Source organism: Agelaius phoeniceus, chromosome 1, assembly GCF_051311805.1.
Source record: "Agelaius phoeniceus isolate bAgePho1 chromosome 1, bAgePho1.hap1, whole genome shotgun sequence".
Classification (NCBI taxonomy): Eukaryota; Metazoa; Chordata; class Aves; order Passeriformes; family Icteridae; genus Agelaius; species Agelaius phoeniceus.
This window is the reverse complement of record NC_135265.1, coordinates 130,410,088-130,435,220: the sequence shown is the minus strand read 5'-3', so window position 1 is coordinate 130,435,220 and position 25,133 is coordinate 130,410,088. Positions and strand designations below refer to the sequence as shown.

General features: G+C 40.7%; 1 protein-coding gene across 1 annotated transcript in view; it reads left to right on the top strand.

Moving 5' to 3' along the window:
- The window catches only part of GRHL2 (grainyhead like transcription factor 2), a 57,350-nt gene that overhangs the window by 18,504 nt on the left and 13,713 nt on the right, over positions 1-25,133 (top strand). The window contains exons 7-13 of the mRNA XM_054633439.2: positions 150-261; positions 4,879-4,973; positions 13,630-13,788; positions 19,301-19,388; positions 19,475-19,614; positions 21,576-21,607; positions 22,704-22,798. Coding sequence (XP_054489414.2) covers positions 150-261; positions 4,879-4,973; positions 13,630-13,788; positions 19,301-19,388; positions 19,475-19,614; positions 21,576-21,607; positions 22,704-22,798 — 721 coding nt within the window. The remainder of the gene's footprint in view (positions 1-149; positions 262-4,878; positions 4,974-13,629; positions 13,789-19,300; positions 19,389-19,474; positions 19,615-21,575; positions 21,608-22,703; positions 22,799-25,133) is intronic.

Genomic DNA, 25,133 nt, shown 5'->3' with positions numbered 1-25,133 from the left:
GTAGTACTGGACTGATTAAAACCCAGTATTCTACATCAAAGTATGTGAGAGTAGCTGGATCAGAATTAGAGACATATGGAGATTTTAATTTTTGTGTTCCTGACTATTAATTATTTTAACTAATGTGGCTCTGGTATTGTTTTTCATAGAGTGTGGTCATGGTTGTTTTCAGTGAGGATAAAAACAGAGATGAACAGCTGAAATATTGGAAGTACTGGCATTCCCGGCAGCATACAGCTAAACAGAGAGTCCTTGACATTGGTGAGTGTAAGAACATCTCCAGATGTTTCAGGGAAGATTTCAGATACGGAAAGCTCTGGTGCCTTGCACAGAATTATGGTGGAATATATTGGCAATGGCTTCTTGGTTTGTACCAGAGTTTTTAGCAATGGCTCATTGCTGCTAGGACTGTGGGGTCTATGGAGCTGGGTAGGGACCATGCAGAAAGAATGGTTCTCAGTATTTACACAGAAGAGCTGCCCCTTGCATGTGTATTTAGTGGTGTACCTCCTTCTGGGAAATCAAGGTCTGCACCTCCTCAGGTGTGGCAGAGTATCTGTTCCCTTTATTTTTTCAAAGGGTGATCCAGTCTTTGATCCAGCAACAGTTATGTTAGCCAATTGATGTGGAATTGCAGCCTGAGAGTGCAGATGTCATCATTGTGGTGACTGCAGAGGAGTGTGCAGGATTCCTACACCCCTAGAGTGAGTCAGTGTCAGCAGTGAGGGAGAGGCAAGCTCTGGTGTGCTATCCTGAGAGACCTGTTTATCGTTCATCCCATCTAAAGTATCTACTAGCCCATTTGAGCCTCAGCTGTCCTATCTGCATGCTCGGGAGATTTTAGCAGAGGAAGAACACGTACTTGCTGCCAAGGAGCCTGAAGTTGAAGTCAGTGGCAGTGTCTAGACATCAAGCGTTTCTCCCCTCCCACGTGCAGTTTACACATGCACCCATCTGCACGGATTCCAGTCAAAGAAGTCGGCAAGACCAAAGCAGACAAAGTCTATCTTGTTTTGACCGCCTGAGGGAACCAAACCATTGAATGGCAGGAATGAGAGGGGGCAGAGACGGGGGCTAAACCAAAGCAGGGTTACTTGTAGAGAACATTCTGACACTTCGGGGGACGATTGAACTGGATGATCAGGGAATCTGTCCCCAAGCGGTCCTAATCACTGTGCTGCCCCATAGATTTTCAAATGCTGTAGTTTCCACTGAGGCCTGGTGTTATTTAAGGTCAAGTGTATTTTCTCCAAGCAGCTCTTCCAGAATATCTTTGCTGCCTCTTGTCTTAGCATCATTTTTCTGGCTGAACTGTTTCATGAACTTCATTCTTTTCTCCCTTGCCCCCATTTTCTCTTCTTGTCCATTAGGGTACCTAACTCAGTAAAACCGCCCCCCCAGAACAAATTACTTTTATCATGGCACCTTAAAAGAAGAAACAGGCCACTTCACAGCTCTTTCTGAAGGCTGCCTGGTTTTTTTGTGCTAGTCCCTACAAGCTTGTGGTAGTAGTGCTCATACCTTTGAAAAGTATGTGCTGAGCAGCTCGCTCCACAGTAGTGCCAGCACCCTCTGATTCCACTGCTCTTGTGGTGTCCTGGCACATTTCAGTTGCCTTACCCCAAAAAGTTAACTTACGATACATATTCTGAAAAATAGTGCTCTGCAAAATAAGTGCTGTGCATGAGCTGTATGTTTACCTGTGTTAAAGTGAATGTCTTTTAATTTTCCATTAGTTTGAGGTGAAATAGCTCTGCTCTGACTTTTGAGGCACTTTTGAATACTGAGGTGCGTATTCTTTATTTGCGGTGCAAACATGAGCAAAGCACAGTGTAGTAAGACTTACTGATATAGCCCTTCTTGTCAGATGTAAGAGCTGTAAGAGCATGGTTCACCTCAGTTTTCAGCAAAAAAGAGACCTAAATGTTGCTCAGTAGTGTTTTCTTGAGAACAACTGAAATATAGCCTTACATCTTACAAGTATGGTGTTTCTGAAGTACATTTCATTTTCTTTGGCATGGTTAACTGGCTTATTAGGCCAGAATGGCTCCCAAGTATCAAACTGCATTTAGCAAAATCTTCTAGTTTTATCATCAAATTATCTAACTGAGCAACTTAATCCAAATTTGAAGCTGGCCCTGCTTGAACCAGATAACCTCCAGGGGTCCCTTCGATGCAAAAATTATTTTGAATGACTCTATGAAAATTTCCCTTTACATTAAAAATTCAGATACCTGAAGGGGTCCTCTAAATACTTGGAGTTAATGTCCAGGCCCTGTATAAAAAGAAAATTAAGTGTCCAAAACTCTGCATCACCTGTTCTATAGATGTTACTCTTATTTTAATTTGATGTTTGTAGCATGTTTAACATCTGTGAATCCTTTCTAATTGTTTATGAATGCACTTTTAATCTAGACCATGATGTGGTCCTTAGCAGGCAGAGGATCAAATTAATTTGGGATGCTCCAGTTCCAGTTGTTCAGATCTCAGATGGACAGGGGGGCTATGCTTGTGCTGCTTTCCATTGTGGAAGAGATCTGTCTGTCTGCTTTCTGGCCTGCAGTTATATTCTGGACATCAGAGGAAATAGTGGCTCGCTCCTTCACTCCAGACAAACACGGGTCACTGCTTTAATTTGTTTTGTGTGCTGGCTGGGGCACCTCCTAGGAGGAAGGATGCTTCAGTGGATTAGGTGGAGTGACAAGTCTGAAGATGTGTTGATATTAATAAAGATAAACATGTACTTGTATTCAAGTCCTTAGTGCTTGAGGAATAAACCTGAGGGCTTGACTCTTATTAAGCAAGAAGGTAAGATATTTTCCAAAATTTAGGCTATGTCCTGTAAAGGATTTTTCTGAAGAAGGAGTAAGGTGCATGTTTGTTTTTTTGTAGGAGGAATAAGGTGGGCAGGGGGAAAACAGCTTTATTTTCACAGTGCTGTGACACTGGATCACTAAACTTTTCTTTTAAAATAATTGTAATGTAAAGAATACAATACTTAATTTCAGTGGATATTGATTATTCAGAATAAGTACAATAATATGACATACTGGAACAGGTTCAAATATGAAGTATGGGTGTGGAAACTTTGTGCTCCATAGAAACCTGCCCTTGTTTTTTTCAGGATAGTTTGTGTTATTTATGTGCACAATGCAAAAGTATGCAATGACATGTAATGCATGATTAATGTTTAACATTAAAAATTTGCCATTGTTTTATATGCAATTTATGTAACAAAAGAGGAAATAACTCCTGTGCAACCATTTTTTGCTTATTGAACACGCTGATTTTCTCTTTCTGGTAACTCACAGCAGGAGAAGTGGAAAAGTTGTAGTCACTCTAACAGCTTTCAAATATTCTGAGGTGTAAACGGTTTCTTAATCAACTGAGGATCCTTCTTTAATTGGATGTAAATTGAGGGGAATAGGATGCACTTCTGCTTTTTAACAGTGTCACATAGACACTCCATGAGATTGGTGTATAGCAATTAAAGGATAGGCATGTGTTGAGAGAAAGGAAGGGTTGGTGGGATGTGAGGTTCTGACAGCCTTTTAAGACAAGAAAACAGGTGTCTTCACAAGACATCTTGTTCATGTCTTTCCAAAGTGCACCTACACAGCACGCCCATATGCAGCAGTCAGTTGCACGAGGCACTTTCTGGTGAATCATAAATTTAAGAGGTGGGTGGATGTGTGCACATGCATATTAAACTACTTATGTGTCTTCTAATTCCTCTCATTTGCATCCCTACACTGAATTTAGATAGTGAAGCCAATGACTTCAGTTAAAAAGGAGACCTGAGTTCAAGGTGGGAATGAAAAGCCTGCCTGCCCTCTCAAACACTTTGCTAATTTGCTACATCACCAAATAATCTCGTGCTGTTCTTATGGTCTAAAGTGATTTTTTTTTTTTACTGTATCTAAAATCATTCATGGATCCCAGGAACACGATTTTATTTACCCAATGAGATGCCAGCATTCTTGTGTTTCAAATGAGAGGAAAGTATACTGATTGCCAGTCTCAAACATGAAGTAATTATTCTTGTAGCAGTGTTTTTTGTTATAAATTATTTTAAAATAGTTATTATCTATAAATTATTTTTTAGAGATCAACAGTTTAGGCAAAGGGAATGAGTATTGGAATCATTTGTGTGTCGCACAGAATACAAAAACACCCTCTTTCTATAACTGATTACAAAGCTAAGAATCAGCATGCTTCTGAAGCACGGATTTGGGCAAACTTTAGATCAGGAATGTAATCTCAGCCCTCTGGCACTGAGTCCAATTACAGCCCTCGAGGAATTCTTAGGAAATGTTTGTCCCAGAGAGAGTTATTCCATTAGTGTGAACGATCTGGAAGTTCCTTTAATCAAGCAGCTATTACCTGGTATCTCTCTTAATCTGTCATCAAAAAGAATAAAAGGTGTTAAACTGTCCAGCAAAGTGAGAGAAAAGCAGTGCTTGTTCCTTTTTTCAATTATAAAGAGGACTTGGGAGTTGTCTGTTTTATATAGTTTTCCAGTCCTACTGTTTTGGGGGAGGGTTAGTAAACTTTGAAATCTTCCTCCCTTTTGCTTTTCATTCCTTCCAAAATGCTAGTTTATTGATGATAATAATAACAGTGGGGAATAATAATAGCAGTGGGGAAGAAGTGAGAAGAAGGTGCAGATACTATAGTATCACATTAGCTAGTGATATACTATGCTTAAGACTCAGGTTGCATTATATTACCTCTTTGTAATAAAGATTATTCATAATTAATCATAAACAATATAAGAGGTGGTTTTGATGCACTAGACAACCCAGCTTAAGAAGCAAAGAAGCACTATGAGTTGTAAAACAGTTCAATTTTTTTCATGACTCTTGTTTTTTCTTACAGCTGATTACAAGGAGAGTTTTAATACCATTGGGAATATTGAAGAAATTGCATTCAATGCTGTGTCCTTTACTTGGGATGTCAATGAGGAGGCAAAGGTGAGGAAAAGCCATGCAGATGGCATCCATTTATATAAGTACCATCCATCGTTAGGCACTGCTCCACTTCTCTCCTTTCTGAGAAGTAAGAGGGCTTGTTGGTAGGTGCCCAGCCTGAGAAAGTAAAAGATTTTTTCCTATTTGCAAAGCCAGGTGCAAGACACAAGCTGTCTTTTCTTTCTCCAAACTGACAACTTTCTTTCTACAGTATCAGCATCTCCAATAATCCATATTCTGTAAGTTAGACTATGCCTTCCTTGTGTTGGTGCCATTTATTTTATATTGTTACGCAGACCATCTTTGCAATTTGGAATGAATGTATTTTTGAGGACTGAGACGTTTTTTGGTTTTTTTTTTCTTTTCCCTTTTTTAATGGTCAAGTACCCTCAGGCATGGGGTTTTCATTCAGGAATGTGACTCTTAAGTGGACCTATAAACCAGGACATCAGAACACCTTAACTAGTTTCTTACAGATAAGGTTGTACAAAGGCTGTCAGAGTGCTTCAACTGCATAGACTAGTGTGGGAGAAATGAAAAACTGCCGGCAATTATAAGAAGGTGGCCCCCGGAAAGCAAACAACAAGGGAAATAGGCTGTGTAAAATGAGTGAGGGTAATGCAGTACTCTTGGGGATGTAGTTAATAAACAGCAAACACTGAGCTCGGCAAACTCCTGATAGTGTTTTCATGTTGAACACAAAATGTCCAGTGCTTAACTAGAGCTATGAATCTTTCAAATACAAAGACCTCTTCATGCACAATTGCCCACTGCATTTCCAGCAGCAATAGAGAGGTTGCATCCTCCGAGTGAGTCCTCTGAGAACTTGTACTGAGCACTGAGTGGTAGCATTAACACTCACTGTCCTGACTCCTGACTGAAGGTACTGACTGTTTATAGTAACCGGGATTTAATCTCTGATGTGCATCTTAAAAGGAAAGACAATAGTTCTGAAAATCACCCAGCTCTTTCAAAAGCAGGCCTTGATAAACAGAGTTGTACTTGGCCCAGTTGCTAATGGTGCTGTATTTACTCATGTAGAGATTACCTTTTCAACGGCCCAGATATTTCCCTATTATGTGTTTCCATTTCAAAATACAGCTGTAGGTTGTCTTCTGCAGTCACCACAGGCAACTGCTGTGTGTGTGTGATCACTGTGCAAGCAAACACTGATTTGGGATCTCCAAGGCAGCAGTCCTCCTCGAGGACCTTTACAGAAGCACTACCAGGGCTAGAACCTGGCAGTCTTGTCCCAGGGCTGGCAGCTCTCTAAGTCATTTGCATTTGCAGCTCCAAGCCAGACTTAGCAAGACACCCATGTTGATCTAGGAACACGGAAGTCACATCCATTAATGTCAGCTGTTAACCTCAGACGTTTTTTCCTAATCTCACACCATTCACCTGGCTCTTGCCTTGGGTGCCAGAACATTATAAACACAAATTTTGCAATGATCACTGGAAACAAAACAAGCTGAGATTTTAAAGTAAAGACTCCTTCTGAATTTAAAAAGTGCTAGGAGTGAAATTTAGGCTGCTTGTATTTCTGCAGGAAATAGTGATTGAAATGCAAATTGGCTTATGCATATTTATTTTGGGGTATTAAATATCTGATCTTTTAGGAGCTTGAACTGTAAATGTATTGATAAAAGAGGATTTATAACATGCTTTAGTTTTGGCTATCAAGCATAAATCAGATTGTATGTGAGAGTTTATCACTTTGTCTGCGCTCCAATGTTTCCCTCCCCACACACACACATCTGTGTACGTGCTTGCTCCTGTTGGGAAGTTTGATACAGTAACTGCTTGCACTGGGTCTGGGGATTCCCATAGGATGCCCCTGCGGTGTTGGAAAGCTGTGGGTTCTGAGGCACGTCACTGAAGGCTGTTTTTTCTCCAGCAATTACCTCATCCATGGGAGATGAAGAATAATTACAGACTCCCTTTTCCTAAGCTTTTTGAATGACGATCTTTCAACTGCCTCTATTGTTTCTGTTTGGTATTATTTTCCATTTTCACCACAATTTCAAGATTAAAATTTAACCCTCTCAGAGGCACAAAAGCCTTTTTTTTTTATCAAGTCAGACAAAAGTGGCACACAACAGTTCTTTTCAGGGCCTCTGAGTTGGGATGTGATGAAGCACTCTGCTGGCCCTGGAAGAAGCAAAGAAAAACTTCTTGTTGGAAGTGCACTGGGGAATGTGGAAAATCAAACAGAAGTAGTAGAAATCACCTAACCAAATAGACCTCTCTCTCTCCTGGGAAACTAAATCCCACATTTAGAAGACCTATTTTGAACATCAGGTTTCTCACTTTCCTACTCCACCTGGATAGCAGCTAATTCAAAGCCATGTTTCTCCTCATTTGAAGTCAGACTTTTCCTCTCACACACAGAGCAGGCCTTCCCCTTGCAGCCCTTCAGGATGAGGGTATCAGAGAATGGGTGTGGCAGTCAGAATTTGCCAGCTACCAGTGAGCCTGCTAAGGGCTGGTAAGGCAGCATCTCGTGCTGGGTCATAGTGGAATAAACAGGAATGCAGAGGGTACAGGCGGAGGCCTCTCTCTGTTGCCCCAGTAATGTCAGTGGAACTGGGCTGTTGGCTCCAGTTCACCATGCTTGGTGTGTCATCTTCCAGCTGCTGCTTGGCAGAACAAGAATCTTGTACAGTGCATGTCAAGAGGTGGAATCATCACACTGTTGCTTTCTGTGATCTAAGGAAACAGCACCAAAGTCAGAAACACCACTCTGCTAGTGTTCTCTCTGCTGTGCCTGGTTGACAGCAGCAGTTCCCTTACCTCTGGCAGAGGAGAGTTAGTCCTGGCACATCCTTACCCTTTTCTACAACAGCATCCTTTTCTGCTGGGGCTCTTATCTAGAGGTCACTGTGGGGCTTGTGGCTCAGAGCAGGGTCCAGGGAAATGAGGGGAAGGCTCTATAGCCATGTCAAACTCAGTGCTTTCTTAAAACAAAGATATTGCTGTAAGGGAGCAGGGGTAGGAAGAGAAGAACAGTTTTGTACAATCCATCTTTGTTTCCCTCCCATATTTAATTCTGTTATAAATATGTAATGTTTATGGGTAAGGTGATTTGTTGTCTCCCTTTGGTTGAACCCAAATGCTATGTTTGGTATTTTTAAAGGAGTTCTTTAAGAAAAGATGAAGAAGCAAACAGCAATTAACAACTGGCTGACATTATAACTGTCTTTTGAAAGTGTCTTTATAATATGCTAGAAGCTATGTAGTTGCCTTGCTGTTGCCCTGTAGATGATTTTGCTGCAGCATCTGGCAAGTGGACAAAGTTCTAGTGGAAGCTCTTGAACAGACTCAGCTTCATTTCTGATAGACATTCATCTGTCTGCTTGCAGTGTTAGCACTGACAGAAGTTAGTTTGCAAGAAAGATACTTAAAGAGACAGAATTGTCTTGGTCAAAGGATAATATATTTGTCATAAACCATACCACCTCCTTGAGATATGACTTCTCTCTGGTAGGTACTCGGTGCATTTACATTGGCTGTGATGGTGTTACTTCTTGAAACAATTGTATATTTTTATGGACAGTATTTTTTAGCCTTGAAATCAAAGATATTACTTCAGTGAGCAGTTGCTAACAAAATATGTCTCCTTAAAGAGACAAGCAGTTTTCAGTGATATCAAGAGATTACAGATTTCTGCTAAGCACTGCAACTTGGACACGCAATAAACAGACATGTTTGTGGCTGTGTTATTCAGGCAGGTGCTGGCAAATGAGTGAGATGATTTCAGTGAGTGCAGGAGTTGTGTGCTGAGCAGTTGTTGTGTATACTTGCGTGCAATAACTGCCCTGCTATATTTAACTGAAATGTAGATCTTTAATCCAAAGTATGCTGAAGCCTCTGGGAACCTTTCCAGTTATTTAATGAGTTTTGGCATGGCTCATACAGTAATAAGCTGTTTTCAAAGAGTGACTGATTTGCAGGATTAGGTTCTTGGATATCGTGGGCCAAAGTGAGCTCCAATTCCAGTGGGTACAATGGTAAAATCAAGTTTATAGAACAGCATTATCTCTAGCAGTAATTCGTATTGTGGCAATCCATATTTCTTAAACATCGTTAGTGATACTTAGGCCAAGCTTTGACTAGTTTAAGATTTTTTTTTCCTTAATTGTGAATTTCCTTCTAAAGTTACATCAAATTTAATTTAATTAGGAAGGAAATTAATGTCTTCTCTACTCTAAAAATGTAAAGGTTGAAGGAAAAGATGCTTCATTTTGGGGAGTTAGTAGCAGAAATTATGTAGGATTAAACTTGGCAGCTACTTTAATAAACCATGTCTGTGTGTGCAAGTGTGCATATATATATATGAGTGTATATATAGATGCAAGACATGCACACACACGTGTATATATTAGAGAAGAGTTAACCTGTGGTAGCACATATTGTTGAAATTCAGTGTATACAAATGGCTTGGTAAGTATGCATCTGGGATTCAAAGCAAATGGCATTTTTATGTAGTTGCCGGGGTGTGGTGTGGGTTGAGGAAGCTTCAAAAGAGTAGTGTAAACATTTGCTGGAGACATTTGTATTGAAATAAAACAAAGGTCTTACCTTTGTGTGGGATTTATAAGGTAACGGCTGGTAGGAGAAACTATAAACCCACACTTTCTGTGTGTATGAAGAATGATGGGATTGATGTTAGTCATTTGAGAGACAAGTCAGTTAACTCTTTGTTGTTAGGGTCTGGAGGGAGGAACCTTTTAAAGCAGACTTTTAAGAGACCCGTCACCCGGGTTCTATGTATTGCCAGTATTCAGTAGAGAAATTGCTCTAAGTTTCTTATTTTGTGCCTCCCTTCTGCCCTTGGCAGTTTCTGAGACAATGGGAGCCAGAAATGTAAATAGCAATAAAAGGCTTATATTAGAAGTTTCATAGCTGTAGATCTTTAGTGTATAAGCTGAGAGACCGCAGCAAGAGTCATGTTGGCTGAATTAAATGATAAAAAGGGAAATGCACTTCTGAGCCTTGCTTTCCCTTAAGGCAGCTTACTGTGTTTGTGTCTTGTACATCCCTAATTATGCTGCAGTATTTAACAAACAGTAATTCTTATAATAGCAGCTACACCATGGAGGAGTAGTCCCCAAAAGACAGTGCTTTTTCTAGATGTGCTCTATAACAAATAGAAGAGCTGTTGTTATCTTGGGCCACTTCTGAACCTTTCTCAGCACCAAATGGTTCTCTAAATTAGTATTTAATTGCCAATGGTGTGCCTGAGCTGGAGACTAGATGGGTGGAACTCTGCCATTAATTGCTCTAATCTAAGATATGCTGACATTAAAAAAAAGATATCACTATAATGACAATTATACAATGAGTTCCAGATAGCAAAACATTGCTAAAATCCAGTTTGCACAGGAAAAAAAAGTTGCCTCTGAATTCGGGTACTTCACACTAACTTTTATTAATACAGTTCTATGAGAAGTGTAGACAGGGATTGGGAGAGAGACAGTGATTTCTCTTCCTGCTACTGTAATTTCTACTTAACTCTACATTTTCTAACCATGTTAATTCTACTATGCAAAATACCACAGCAAAGGAGATCTTAAATCTGGGGATCTTCTAAGAAAAGTAGAAAAGCTCTCCATTTTGTGGCTGACCATGGAGTTGTTTTGCCCCTTGTCTCATCAAGAGTAGGAGTACATGCATTATGGACAGGAGCTGGAAAGAGGGGGAAGATGAGAGTTGCAAAGGGCAAAGTAGGATGTGTTTGGACAAATGGCTCAAATCAGTGCTGCTCAGAGCAGGTCACTGCTTTGGGAAGATAGTGTCTGGTCAGACCAGGGGAGAGAGAAGGGGACTATCCAGATGTTTCTTCAGGTCCTCTTCACCATAGCAGCCTGCTGCACTGGTGCAAATCTTTGGTCATGCAAAGAAGAAACCCCCTAAAATAAATAACAGAAGCTATGCCCTCTTCCCTTTCCCTCTATACACCCCTGTGTTTTCCAAATCCAAAGTCAATGTGGTGCTTTACAGGAAAGCTAATAGAACATTGCATGGAGACAGAAAATTTCCCCAGTATCAATGATCTGTGTTAATTCAAATCCATCTGTCTATTTGTGGGGTGCAAATGATATGACAGAAAGTGTAGTAGGCTTCATGTGCATGAATGTACAGTCATTGCTCCTCAGAGAGATCCTGATGTATTACAGTGTCAGGACAAGATACTGAGTCCTACAGCATCTATCTATTATTCATGCTGAATAATCTGTTATTGCTGTATGGGGACTCTTGAAACCATAAAGTCTGTCTTCCCCAGCCGTTCCTACTCTGCTCTGTGATTGTGGAGGCAGTGGAAGAGATGACACAGTGTATGTAGTTGATTAAGGTAGGACAAGATATCTTTTTTGCTTCTCAGCTGAGTGTGCAGCAAGGGTGGAAGTAGTACAAACTGCTAGGTAGATGCAAAGCCTGCATGTCTTCTCACATTTGAATGTACATTTTGGAAAATCCCTGTGCCAGAAGTATGGGCTAAAATATAGGGAGACCAGATTCTATTTTATGCTAGACTTCCTTCCACTACTGTGTGTTCACACACACTTTAAACCATTGCCCTGACACCATAAATGATTCTGAAGGCAAATAAAAATTCAGGCTGTTGTATTTCAAAGGGTATTCTCTGTGTCTACATTTATCTTTGGAGCTGGAGGAGATCAACTTGTAATTTGAAACAGAAATAACACTATCAGCTTCAAAATCAGAGTTTCACCTAGGGCCTTTCCCTGCCTCCCTCTTCTCTCGGCAGTTAAAGTTCAACTATTTCATTTGTAAATGCAGCTCTGTGATACAATCAGAAGCAGAGAGGAGGGGCCATTAGCTCACTCAGGCAAACAAGCTGTTCTGGCTCCATCATAAAGACCCTGACTGTAATGTTAACTTCTGCCAGGAGGGTAAAGTATCCCCCACCAGCCCTGCTGGAGCCCTTCTTTATATTCAGTTGTCTTTCTTAGGGATGTTGCATTCTTAGGGATGTTGCATTCTGGTTGCTCATGCTGTTGGTTTATTTTCCCTGTTTGTGGAATGGAGGGACAGGAGGGGGGGGATGTCCTTCATGCTCTTCCTTCAGGAATCCTCCCAGACCCCAGGGGCCTGCTGCCCTCTCCTCTGCCCTGTGAGGGGTGCATCAGATCTGTTTGAGAGACCAGTTTGAGATCTCTTCTTTCCTGAGTGTCCTTATTCTTCTGGAGCAGGTTTCACATCCTCCTGGTTCAGGAGTATGTACTGCTGGTTTTCTCAGTCCTTTTCCTTGGTTCACACTTTTGGGGTTTTGTTTTGTTTGGTGTTTTGTTGTTGCTTTTTAAACTAAGGGCAAGTGAAAAGTAGAATCAATACATCATTGCCCCAAATTATTATGTAATGCACATATTCCTCACTGGGCTGAAAATTAGATTTTTAATCTAGTTTCTTCTCTTGAGTTTTATGAATGCCATCCTGACTGAAAGCTATTGGTGGTATTTCAGTTCATAATGTTTGCTTTACCTCAGAATAGTCCTTGGAAGACTTTGGTGGTGGGAGACCCTTCTCCCCAGTCCTGTACAGATGACACACACCTTGTCCCATGGTGCCAATTGAGTTAACGAGAGGGAGATGATTAGTGACTATCAAGTTGTAAGTTTTTGTTGTAGAAGGAGAGAAAGAGATGGATTTCTGAAGCAGGGGACTTGCTAGCTCAGTTGGTTAATGCTGAGGTTGTGGGTTCCATCCCTGGATGGGCCATTAAGAGCTGGGCCCGATGATGCTTCCCAGTCCCTTCCAGCTCAGATGACTCTGTGACTCTCTGAATGCAGTGTCAAGTTATGTGGATGCTGTGGAACAAAGAGAACTTCTGAGAAGAGGTAGGGAGTAGTTTTATGAATATTTGAAAAATTCCTTCCCAGTTTGAAACACAGGGTGAGGTGCATCTTTAAAATGGAGGAATGACTGTGAAGGGCCCTTAAAGTGAAACATGGGAGTATCTATTGATGGGATGGAGAAAGCAGTAGTGTCAATGAGACTGTGAAGAAAATGTTTAAAATAAAAGGAGTAGAGTTTATCTTTGTCCCACTGAATTTGAATGAGCTGTCAGATGAGCAAGCCATACCTAAGGCAGCTGGAAAGGGTGAAGCAAGATGATCTGTATCAACAAATAGTGCAAACATACAGAGCAGGGTTGAGGGGTGGAACAAGTAAAGGCTAAAGACCTGACATCCACATAAGGCACGTTTTAGGAGGTTTTATCTCAGATTATCTTTAGTCAGTTCCCATGAACTAAGCAACTATGAGCAGCTGGAGGATCTGAGTGCTCCTGGAGCATGTCTTTCTGGTCTGGCTCTTCCAAAAAGTATCCAGTTCATGTATTCTGAGCCTCTGGTGTGAACCAAAGCACGGTAAGTTGGGAGAACCAAATGATTCACCTCAAATGTGAGCTTCTGATCCAAACTAAAGTAGCAATATATGGCTTTCAAGTTTGTTCTTCCCAGGATAGAGTGTCTTTGCTGGACAGAAGTGGAGGATAAATGTGTGAATTGCCAGAGCGTGCATCATAGCTGAATTAAAACCTTTTTATTTTATTTTCCCATTTCTTGTCATGTATTTCTGGAAGTTTAATTGTTGTTTGCACCACATTTTAAAAAGTAATCTCTCTGGCACACAGATTTTCATCACAGTGAATTGCTTGAGCACAGACTTCTCCTCACAAAAAGGAGTAAAAGGGCTTCCTTTGATGATTCAGATCGATACTTACAGCTACAACAACCGCAGCAATAAACCTATCCACCGAGCCTACTGCCAGATCAAGGTTTTTTGTGACAAGGTAAGTGCAAAGCACAGTTACCATGGATAAAGGAGGAATCTTGTTAGGCAGTTTATTGTTGCTGTATATTAGATCTAATTAAATGCTGTTTCTTACCTTAAAGAATTGTATTTCATCATAGCATTTGGTCCAGCTGTATCACAAATCTAACTGATTATCATGTCATTATTTTACTGCTTTGCAGCCTTTTTGGTCCTGATTTCTCAGCTTGTGAGCAATAGTTGGACTGTTTAAGGACAGCATGTTACAGGTCATGATTATGGAATATCAATAAAGTAATAGAAAATGCAAATGCAAATATCTCTATTTGGAAGGTCAGTGCTGATCACAGGCTCACTTACACAAGTGGCAGTCTGCTGATGTCCTCCCTTCTAACTGACAGCCAGGATAGATAGCAGGTAAACTTCATGTCAGAAAAAATGCACTTTTCTGTGAGGGTCTGCCAAGCTCCTATTTATAATGCAATGGAAACCAGCAAATTCTAGTGACACAGCTGATGGGTTTTCCCCCTGCTTTACTTACAGTTATTTTAGAAACTCTTATGTTGCTAGGATTTTCTTATCAAAAGTAAAATACAAAAAATATATTAGCCATTCCCATTTTGTAATTCAGTAACTATTTTTTTGTGTGTATTCACACCCTCTTAAGCAAAATTTTGGTTTTTTGCTGTAGGTATGACTGCTCCTCTGTGGAGACTAGTAAGATGTTTCAGCACCCAGACATAGATCACACCTGAAGGAATTAGACAGTGTCATGGTCAGCAGTGTATATCAGCAGGTAGAAACAGTTCCTCAGAAATATCAGTGATGATTCTTCAAAGAGAGCGTGACCACTTTTCAGTTTTGTTTAGCATCTATTAACTGATGACTTTCTCCATGCCGAGAAACATCTTTCATAGGGGAGCTGATGCCTGGATTCTAGTCAAGGTTCAGGGATTCAGGAGCCTACATCTATTTAAGTGACTTGGAATTTTATCCAAATTAGTCTTGCCATCCTACAGGTGGGAATAGAGAGACAAAAGGCCATGCCCCAGGCAAAACATAACATTAACTTTTTAATGGAAAGGGAAGAGTTCAACTGTTTCAGGTCTCTGTGTTGCTGCTCCTTCCCCCTTTTCAGTTCATTCCCCTGTTGCCGTTTTGACAACGACATCTTGAGGGCTAATCAGTCTGTTGTGTTAGTGGAGGAAAATCTTTGGAAGTAATGAATGTAAATGTATGCACTGAGGTCTTCTTGCAGCCAAAATGCTATGCTTTTAATTGTAACTTTGAATGTCAAATATTGAGAGATTTGAAGCTACAGCTGGATCTTAAAAGCTCAGTAAATATCAAAGTACCAAGTCGTTTTCATCTACCTGTTTCTGAAGCGCAATTAGAAAAACTTGAATTATTTAAAAAAAGGAAGGAAATTCAGAGCACAAACTCATCAAGGGTGACCTCTAGATACAACTGGTGGAGATTTTGAATAATACATGTTCATTGCATCTATTGGCTTAATTGGAGCTTCAAGTATCCAGACGAAAAAGTAGGAAATAATTGTTGAGTCTATTAATCAAAACTGTCTCAAAGTAGGAGAGATCACAGGGGTAGTTAAAGTGTTATACACATCAGAAATTGGAAGTGGGAACTGAAGGGCTCAAGGGTATTGATAATAGGCTGTATATGTGTATAATATAAATATATACACACATGTAGAGCTTTTTAAGTTAATGCGGGTGTGAAAGTGACTTGAGCAAATGAAAATTATTGAGGTCAATGCACATGACAGTTTGTGCTAATTGGCACTTGGTAAGAGACAAATTCTTCCTTCTCCCCAAACTTACGTTGCCAGATCTTTACCAACATCCATTTGTCACGGGGCTTTTGTAAGTAAATAAATGTTTGGAGAATTTCCACTTGCTGGTGGCACTGGGAGAATTCAACGTGCTCAGAGGAAGGTAGTTGGTGTGGCTGGATATCCTCATCTTTTCAAGATGTCAAAATAAACCCCTGGCTCTGGTTAAGGTAGTGCTAAATGGTTCAGTTTTTCTTGCTAGCCTGTGGCTCTCCCCTCAGTGACATGGACAAAGCTTGCTGCCTCCTTGGGAAAGGCCATGAAGCTGTGACTGTTATTTATTACCTACCTCCTTGTCCTGATGAATTGAAGAGGTACTACAGGAACATAAAAAAAGCCACTCAGCAATCATATCATGATCTTTATATATTCTGAAAGTGTGAACTGCTCTGTTATGCCCCAATCTGACAGCCTCAAAGAGAAGCTGATGACAAAAGTACCTGATTTATTACAATCACCTGGCCTAGTGGAACTGCACAGTAAATTCCTCCTCCCTAAGTGTGAAATGTTTCTCACTCTGCAACATGGAAGAACAAAAGGTTTCTGTGTCTGAGGTGTTATTAAAAATGTTTCTTTCTGTAGTGGTGGTGCCTCTTTAAAACCAGTGGGTGTATTTGTATATTCACGTAGATAAATCACAGGTGGAGGTGTCCAGTTTTTAAGAACATTCACTGACAAATTAATGTCTTGTAGCTGCAACACAGCGTAGCTGTTATGGAAAGAGTTATCTTTGAAGAAATAAATCTGCATTTAGCTAAGTGGTACATATTATATATATATAAGTTAGTATTTATTCTGGCAATTCCTTCATTTTAATATTAGTTCACATATAAACTAGAGAGCAACACCAACTCGCATCCAGTATGTGCTTTGTGACATAAATATATGGAGATAAATGTTGCAAAGGCTGTAAATGTTACTTAACAAATTTAACTTTACCATACTCCCTATTTGTCATCCAATCTTTTGCCCATGTTTGTTTTTCAGTAGGCAATCTTCAAAGCATTTGTTACAGTCCACATCTTGTTTTGTCAGTGCTAATTCTCTGCCTTGCAGTCATCAGTGCAGATCACTGATGCTGCATTATAAGTTTATCTAATTTTTATTCCTTAAGTAGGTTGTCAGGGAAACTTGCTACCAGGCCTGTTTATATTTATATATTGCACAATGCTTTAGCCACTGTGTATGAAAGAACTGGGACTTCAGAGCTACTTGATTTTCTATATGTCATTATCTTTGCTGAAAAGAAGCAGAACTTGACTTGGCAAATACCATAACATTGATCCAAATTAGAATAAATTAATCCAGTTTTGTTTAACCTGAAAAATACATGTTCTTTGGAATATGTGCAGTTCTCATGTCCTTGTTTTTGGTGTGGATCATCATAGAGAAAATGGACTATCATAGAGTATTTAGCAACTCTAATTGCCTATTAATCTTCAGCTTTGGAGAGGGCTTCTATTTCCAGGCTAAAGCATTCCACATCTCATTGGGCAGGCACACAGACATCAGCCTATGTATATGTGCCTGCCCAATGAGATGTGGAATGCTTTAGCCTGGAACTAGAAGCAAGAGTACACATGAGCATCAGAGTGGTGCAAGACTTAAGTTTAAATGAGTTGAAGGATTAGGAAGAAAATACTTTGAATCAGCTGAAATTCGTAGGCTTCATTTTGTTAATAATTAGTAGCAGAAGTACCCCTTGCATTTATACAAAGCTCAGATATCAATGAAAAAATTAAGAACTCATTTCATTATTTCACTGATCGCAGCATAGTTTATAGTCCCCAGTAGAAGGGTAATTTCTAGAAGAGATGTGCAAACTGTGGTTTATTAGGTATGTGTCAGATGGCTCAGCTGTCAAGACTATGCAGCAGAAATGCTCCGGTATGCAAAAATCACTTTGTGGTCTCATCCCTGTGACTATGACATCCATTCTGTAGGCTGGGCTGGCCCTGCCATGTGGGCTGCTCCAAGCTCAAAAGGGCTGGTAGGTAGTTTTGTGGGTATTGCAGTTGCCACATTTGTGAAGTGGCTGTGGCACAAATAAACACTGGTAGATGGGAATGACTGCCCAGCCCAGGGATTGCCTGCCCCCCAGAGATCTTGGGGTCTGTTGCCTTGAATGAATGACTGAAGAGAAAGCTGTAAAGTGTCGCTGAGTTCATGGTTACAAAGAATATTACAGAAAATCAGTAAAGTATATATTTTTTATTATGTATAAAAGGCAGAGTCCTCCTCAGTTTCTGCTTTCCTGAGAGAAAACTCACACTTGGTGCTGTGTATGAAGTACTTTGATGGTTCATCCTGTTTCCTGTGAGCAGCAGAGTGGCAGCACCGAGTGATAGGTGTGGCTGTGGCCACCTGGCAGAGCCCTTTGTGCAGCACAGGTTTCTCAGGATGTGCTTTTTGCTGAACAGTGGCTGGGATGTGTATTTTTGCTCCTTTCTTAGAAAGAACAGGTGGCTTTAAAGGTTACAAATGTACCTCTAGAAACAATTTTGATAAGTGCACAGCTCTGAATCCCTTGGCTTGTGCGGTTGGGGTTGGTGAGTGACAACTGGACTGGGACGTGGTCTGGAGGCAGTGTTTCTGTTTGACACATTCATGTTTTCCTAAAGAGCTATTTCTTCCTCCAGCTCTTTCAGCCTCTGGAAATCTACTGATAGATCACAGCCAGGAGTACATCTTTCCTTGCACTCTTTCTAAACTTGGTTCATTGACTCATGTGTGAATTTTGCCATCTTGAGTGGGTGTTTTTTGCTTTCCTTACCTCCCTCCTCTCCCTTTCTATTCAAGAAACTTCTAATTTTAATTTGGAAAAAAATTCTGTAATCTTGCATGCCAACTGTCTGGGAGCATATGGATCTTCATTACCCTTCACAATGTGATAGGTATTATTTATAAAGTAAATTAGGAGAACTTCAAAGGAGGTGTTGCTGCTTTTTATGTCAATAACAAGTTTTATTTTTGAAACTTGTTGAGAGTGTATTTACATAACAGAAGCCTGCAACTTCCCAGGAGTTCCTGGTACCTAATAGGGCAGTGCTACATTGCTTTCCTATTTCTGGAGAGCTTCTCCCAGTTTGAAATGTCTGTATTTTTCTGTAAGAACCCTTGCAATGTTGGCAAGCTGTCAGCACAGCCTTTTTGGACTGTCAGTTCTCAAAGCTCTGCACAGCTGGCTACAGTGGAGCAATGCCACCCCCAGGCAAAGTGGGTGGAGGAGAGTTTAGGGACAACCTCAGCACAGACATTATGTAAAATGATAGCAATCCTGCAGGTGTTTTATGCCATTACATACACAAAATATTTGGCCTGATCACTCTGTCCATTGTAGAGTCACTGGGCTTGGGATGCTCTTTGTACAAGCTGTGCTGGCATCAGTCCTGCTACAGACTGCACACTGGCTGTCCTGGCTCCTCCAAACCAACATGTGGATATGTTCCCCTTGCTGTCTGCAGCCCTGGGAGCTACTGGATGTGCCAGCTGAGTCTCAGGCACACGTGATCCATGCAAAACCTTCCCAACAGACCGGACAGATCTGTCTTCAATGAAATAACCAGTTTCTCTTTTAGCATGTCTGTGTGTCTGATGCTGTAGTTGCAGGCATTGCAGAGTACAAAGCTCATGGTGGTTCCTCTTTGGCTAATTCTGTTTGTTGTCTTTCTTGCATCAGGGAGCAGAAAGGAAAATCCGAGATGAAGAGAGAAAGCAGAACAGGAAGAAAGGCAAAGGCCAGGCATCCCAAGCCTCATGTAATAATGGTGAGTGAAATGGGCCTTTCTGGTCTGGGGCTAAGTCATGCTTAACATGCCTCCCTTCACAACTCTGTGCTTTGTGATCCACCTAGCAGCTGAAGGGAAGTTGAGTGCACTCCCTCTGCAGAAAAAGAGTGATATCACCTTCTTCAAAACAATGGCTGACCTGGATTCCCAGCCCGTTCTCTTCATACCAGATGTTCACTTTGGAAACCTACAAAGAACTGGACAGGTAGGAAATAATGAGATGAGCAGGTGCCCACTTGCCACCTGGCTGCCTCTGCTCTGGGACAGGTTTTAGGGAAGTAAATAACTGTTCCTGGGGTCGACTTGTTTCAGCTCTCATTTTGGTAAATGCAGTTTTGGCACATCACTTATAGAGGACCTTACAAGAGGCAAGTACCTTTCTGAGTTCTGGGTGTAGAGGAGTTTATACTTCTTTGACAACTGACGAGTTTGGTTTTGTTACAGTTCTGTCATTCTTTTGCTTTCAAGTATAAGGTTGATTTGTGACTGAAACACAATCTGGTTTTGAGTGCACTCTTTGGCTTGGTGAAATGAAGTGCCACCTTGTGGTAGCAGAGATCCTCCTCCTTGTCACAGCTGAAAACAAAGACCAAGCTCATACCCGTGTAGAAAGATCAAGAGCAGGGTCACTAAACACCACTACCCATTTTCTGTCGGCATCACCTAGAGATCTGGAAATTCCTTGAAAAAAAAATTTCACCCTTCCAAGTAAAACTCCATCATACTAATGTTAAGTACTCAGTATTGGTAGTTATTATCATTAGTAAACATAAGGAAGTCTTTCCTAACTTGGCTCTTTTCTATTTTATCACCTGTTGGAAAGTTGAAAACCTGAACTGGAGGGTCAGCTCTGACAACTTTTTTACTATGAACATTGTATTTATTAACATCTCAGGGAGCAGAATGAGACAGTTATGCATGTGTTTATTAAGACAAATAGTTGATGAGGAAATTTATTATGCATCTTGCTGGAAAATACTAAAATGACAAAGATTAAATGAAACTGAGTGTTGGAATTGTCAATTTTGAAGCGGTGAGAATTGTGGTTGAGCAAAGCACAAAGAGCACAGATGTTTAATCACAGCTGTCACAGGCTTACTCTCCCAAGTTGGAAAGATGCCCACTCACATATCAGTGTTGGGTACCTTCTGTCCTCATGGCTTTCAAACCAAAATGGGGATTTGTTTCAAAACAGGAGATGGTGGAAACATTCCTTAGTATATATAATCCTGTAAATAATTTTCTAAACTAACTGGAAGATATCCCCATTTCCTAGCTCTTAGGCAATATTCAGCCATGTCTTTTATTGCTGTAACTCACAGGTTATGGCCCTCAGCTTTGCACACACACACCTCTGAGCTATTTTCATTGCACAGTTTCAGAAGTGAAGGCTCCCAGTGAGAGCCAAGTGTGCTCTGAGTGCTCTGAGCCAGTGCTGGAGACCTGTCTGGGGTGGCTTGCCCTACCCTACCCTGCCCAGCTCAGCAGCTGCAGGGCTGCTGCACTTGTTGGTGCAGACCTGCAGTGTGGGCACATTGTGAGGAGTTTGGCTGACTGTTCTGTAAAGTGTTGGACAAGAGACTGTGATTTTATACCTCCCCTGCTACTGTCAGCTGCATTTGCTGCTGTTGTAAATTCGGTCCTGGTGACTCTGAGCTACGCAGATTTACACAAACCTGGACTTGGGCTTCTGCCCACAGCCTGTGCAAAAAATGTTCAGCTGTACCTTTAGTAATTGTATTTCCATTAGGCCTGTAGTTTAATCTTGTTCTTTATAGTTTAATTAGCTTTTCAGACAGTATTAAATACATACAAAAGCTTTTGAGTGTTGTGGCTTAAACTGTATTAGGGGTTATTTAGGTGAGTAGCAATCTGATTTAGAGGATTGTAAAATAATTGGGAAAATTATATAAAGCAGGGAAGAGGTAATGTCTCTCAAATAAACTTTGATATATTTCCAGTAGATTATATTCAACAGCAGTTTCTCAAAGCCACACTTCTTCCAGATAACAGTTAGAACTAAAGGTGTTTGTGTTTTATAGGAGGAAAAGGATTTTTAACATATGACAAACTGCAAAACACTTGTCTTTTCTCCCTTTTGAAGTTATTCTGTTAAGCAAGTGTCTGAGTTTTTGGAATAATTGATTTTTATTTCCATCCTTCTAGGTTTACTATAATACAGATGACGAGAGAGAAGGGTAAGATATTTATTGTTTCACAAGCTTTGCAGTTAACATTTTAAACTCATAGAAAGTTGATACAAAATACGAAATCAGATAAAACTGACCCCTTTCTCCCCCTTCCCTCATTTCTCCCATGTAAACTGCTTGCTTTTTATGTCTGTATTTTAATACATTTCCAAGTAAAAGAGCCCTAAGTTTTGATACAGGGAGAGGACAATATATTTAATAATGAAATGCCATCTATGTAAGCATGAGGGTTCTCAACTTAAAAACTGGGAATTTTTTATTGAAGCACTGAACTTCACTGCATTCCTGAAAGCTGTTTAGCTGTGCACACATGTGTATGCAACAAATACAGGAACTGCAGAGAGAATAGACAAGTGCCAGAAGAGAAAGGCAGAAAGAGAAGAGAGAACCTGGGAAGGACAAAGGTTGGAAATGGGAACACTCCCTATCTGACTTTGGAGGGACTGGAAGAATTGATGAAAGTCCCTCTAATAGTTAGAGGTGCCATGAAATAAGGGCTGCTGAACTTCAGCCCACATTGCCACATTGTGTGCCAGCCCCATACTTTTGTAAGTTGCTTGAATCCCCAAGTGAACACCCTCAAGTCTGAGATTCTGGAGTAACTTAACAGCTCCCATAAATCTGCAAAAAGTGACCTGAGGTAGGGACTGGCCAAGCACCTGCAGTCAACACTGACTTGAAAACATGAGGCCTTTTTTATTTCTTTTTGAAACTGATGCTCTTCATAAGGCCTACTGTGGAATTTGAGAAACAAAGGGGTTTATTGCATCAAGCAATAACCACCCCCCTTCCCTCAATATTTAAACAGTTAAGGGCCTTTGGGGTTTTTCAAATGAGTGTGTAACATTGGAACATATTTTCCTGTCACCTGTCCCAGCCAGTCAGTCTCGGCAATTTAAGAGGCCTGGATAGTTCAGATAAGCATCAAAAGCTATATCCTTGCAGTTTCTGCTTTTGGTGCTACATGAGTATCTAGTGGGTGTTTCTGCCAGAGTACAAAGTGAGTCATGACTGTTGCTGTTGTCTTCTCTTCTGCTGTGAGCACAGTTTTACTGTGACATGGTCCTTGTTTTGTGTATTTTAGTAGCAGTGTCCTGGTCAAAAGGATGTTCCGGCCTGTGGAGGAAGAGTTTGGTCCTTCCCCTTTGAAACAAATCAAAGAAGAAGGTCTGAAAAGAGGTAACAATCAATTCTTAGCAGTTAAAAATCGTTCTGTGGGACTCAAACCCTCAAACTGGGAAGGGCAGGTGTGGTTTGGACAAAGTCAGTTGAGTTGTAGGATGCTAGTGCAAATATGGGTAGATGGGAGAGGAGATCTTTGCATCTGCAGTCTATAAGGAGGCATTTTAACAAATGCTAAAAATTACTTAAGAAAAAAAAAAAGGACCATGCTTTCTCAAGAAGGGATCAGGACACAAGTGTATAGAAAAAACTTAGAAAGTTTCTTGGTTCTTGGCCAAGCTACAAAGTTTATGAAAGTTCTAGTAGCAAATCTGTGATGGTCTGTTTTTAACTTTTGCTCATCTGTTCTGTTCTGTTCTGTCTGGGATCACAAGCAAATATGCAAGATGCATTGGGTCAAATATAGAGACCTTAACAGGCGAGCTTCTGCTGACTGCACACTTAGATTGGGTGGAATAAAATCAGAAATTTCCTACCTTATTAGAAATATAAAACATGGAGAGACATCTTCCAGCAGATGTAACTGAATTGTTTAAGGGTTTGTTTCCCTTAACTGTTTTTACAGCCCAGGTGGGTATTATTACAGTAGCAGCAGAGCTTTATAGAAATGACTTCCCTCAAGACCGCATTTGCCAAGTTTCTCTGTTGGTTAGGGTGGTCTCCTTGAACCAGGGGAAGCATAGAAGATTATAGGATGGAGACTGATACCTTCTTGAAATAAATGTGAACATATGATTATTTTAATTAAATCTTAAATTAATTATGTGAGGTTAGCACTGACCATGGACTTGCATTTGGTTGACTCAAGACCTTGGCCAAATTCACATTATCAGGGCTCTATCAAGCAGAACATGATAGTCATGAGGGCTATATAAAGAACTGTCATTTCCTAGAATTTCACCTGGGTTTCCCAGCTGAAAGCCTAGGAAACTGCCTGCAAGGAGCTATTGGTTTGCTTTGATTATTCCTGTCCTTTGCTGTGGTTAGTTGTTTTGACATCATTCAGGACTTGCAGGTATTTCAAGGGTAAGATTAGAAAGAAAGAAAATTTAGCTGGTGGCAAAGCTATGTAAAATGATTAAATCCAGGAGAGGCACAGAAGCAGAGAAGCTGGAGGATTCTCTCTTCACATCCCCTTCCTGTTCAGTGTTTCTCTCATCTTGGACTATGCTGGCTGGAGGCCAAGGCTTTTCCAGTGTGGCTTTTGCCCTGGTGAACTTCCTGCCATCCGGAACCTTGCATCTGGGATCGTGCTGGTGGAGTGCAGCTCAGCTGAGTCTACCCATTTGATAACTCTGTCTTTGCCAGAGGATTCACTGGTATTAAAATATTTGGGTTTTTTTTTCCCCCAGCATTGCCATATTAGAAGCTTCTTTTCTCAAAGTTTGTTTGGTACAGCAGAATCAAGAACTCCTAGACAGCAGGTGTAGATAGGGCACAAGTGTAATGTTTGAGAGGGAGCAGGTCTGTTATGTGAAAATAGACATTAAAATATACATTAAAAGCAATGTAATCCCAAAGTGTCTTATTAGGAGAGCAGTGCAGGTAAATAGCAGCCAGTGAGGTGTCCAAGCTCCACTGAAGACTGAAGTGGAAGTGTGTGACCTCACCCCTGCCTTCTGGACTTACTTGTAACACTCTCTGGTGGAAGTAAAAATATTAAGGGGCAGCCTTCAAGAGAATAGGTCTGAAGGGATTTGCAAATGCTGGTCATATTCTCACTCAGGTAGCTGCCTCTTTTTGAATTATTCTTTCATCTCCTTGACCTCTAGGGGAAGTCCGGGTGCCCAACACAGAAATGTGAAGTATGTTAATCTGTACCAAATGTGCATCACAGCTAGTTACTTGGCTAGACTTGGCTTTTTCCTGTTTTGAGTTCTCAGTAAGTTTTCAATTCACTTTCCCTTTCAGATTTCATAGGGAGTTTGCTGTTAATTATAAATCCAGCAGCTGAATTATAGAACAGGTGGATTTCCAGTCCTACAGTTCTCAGTTTCAAGAAAGTAATTTTTTTGGGTAGCTTTTGCCTTTTAGGAAAGTTACGTTTAACTACTCTGAAACATTTTGGGTTCATAGCAATCAGGATGTTGAGAGCCAGCCAAGAGAATTGTGCCTGGGCAATAACAAAAATTCCAAATGTGAGAAAGGAAAGCTAAATTACAGCTACCAGCCCTTCTTTCCTTGACTAAGATGTACCACATCTTTATCCAGAGACTACTTGACAGAAACTGTAGTCATTGTTCATTGGGTGCCAGTCACAGCACTGGTAGTGCCCAGGCTCAGACCTTCCTAATGCCCCAGGTCTTACTGACTCATTGTGTCCTTAGTTTCA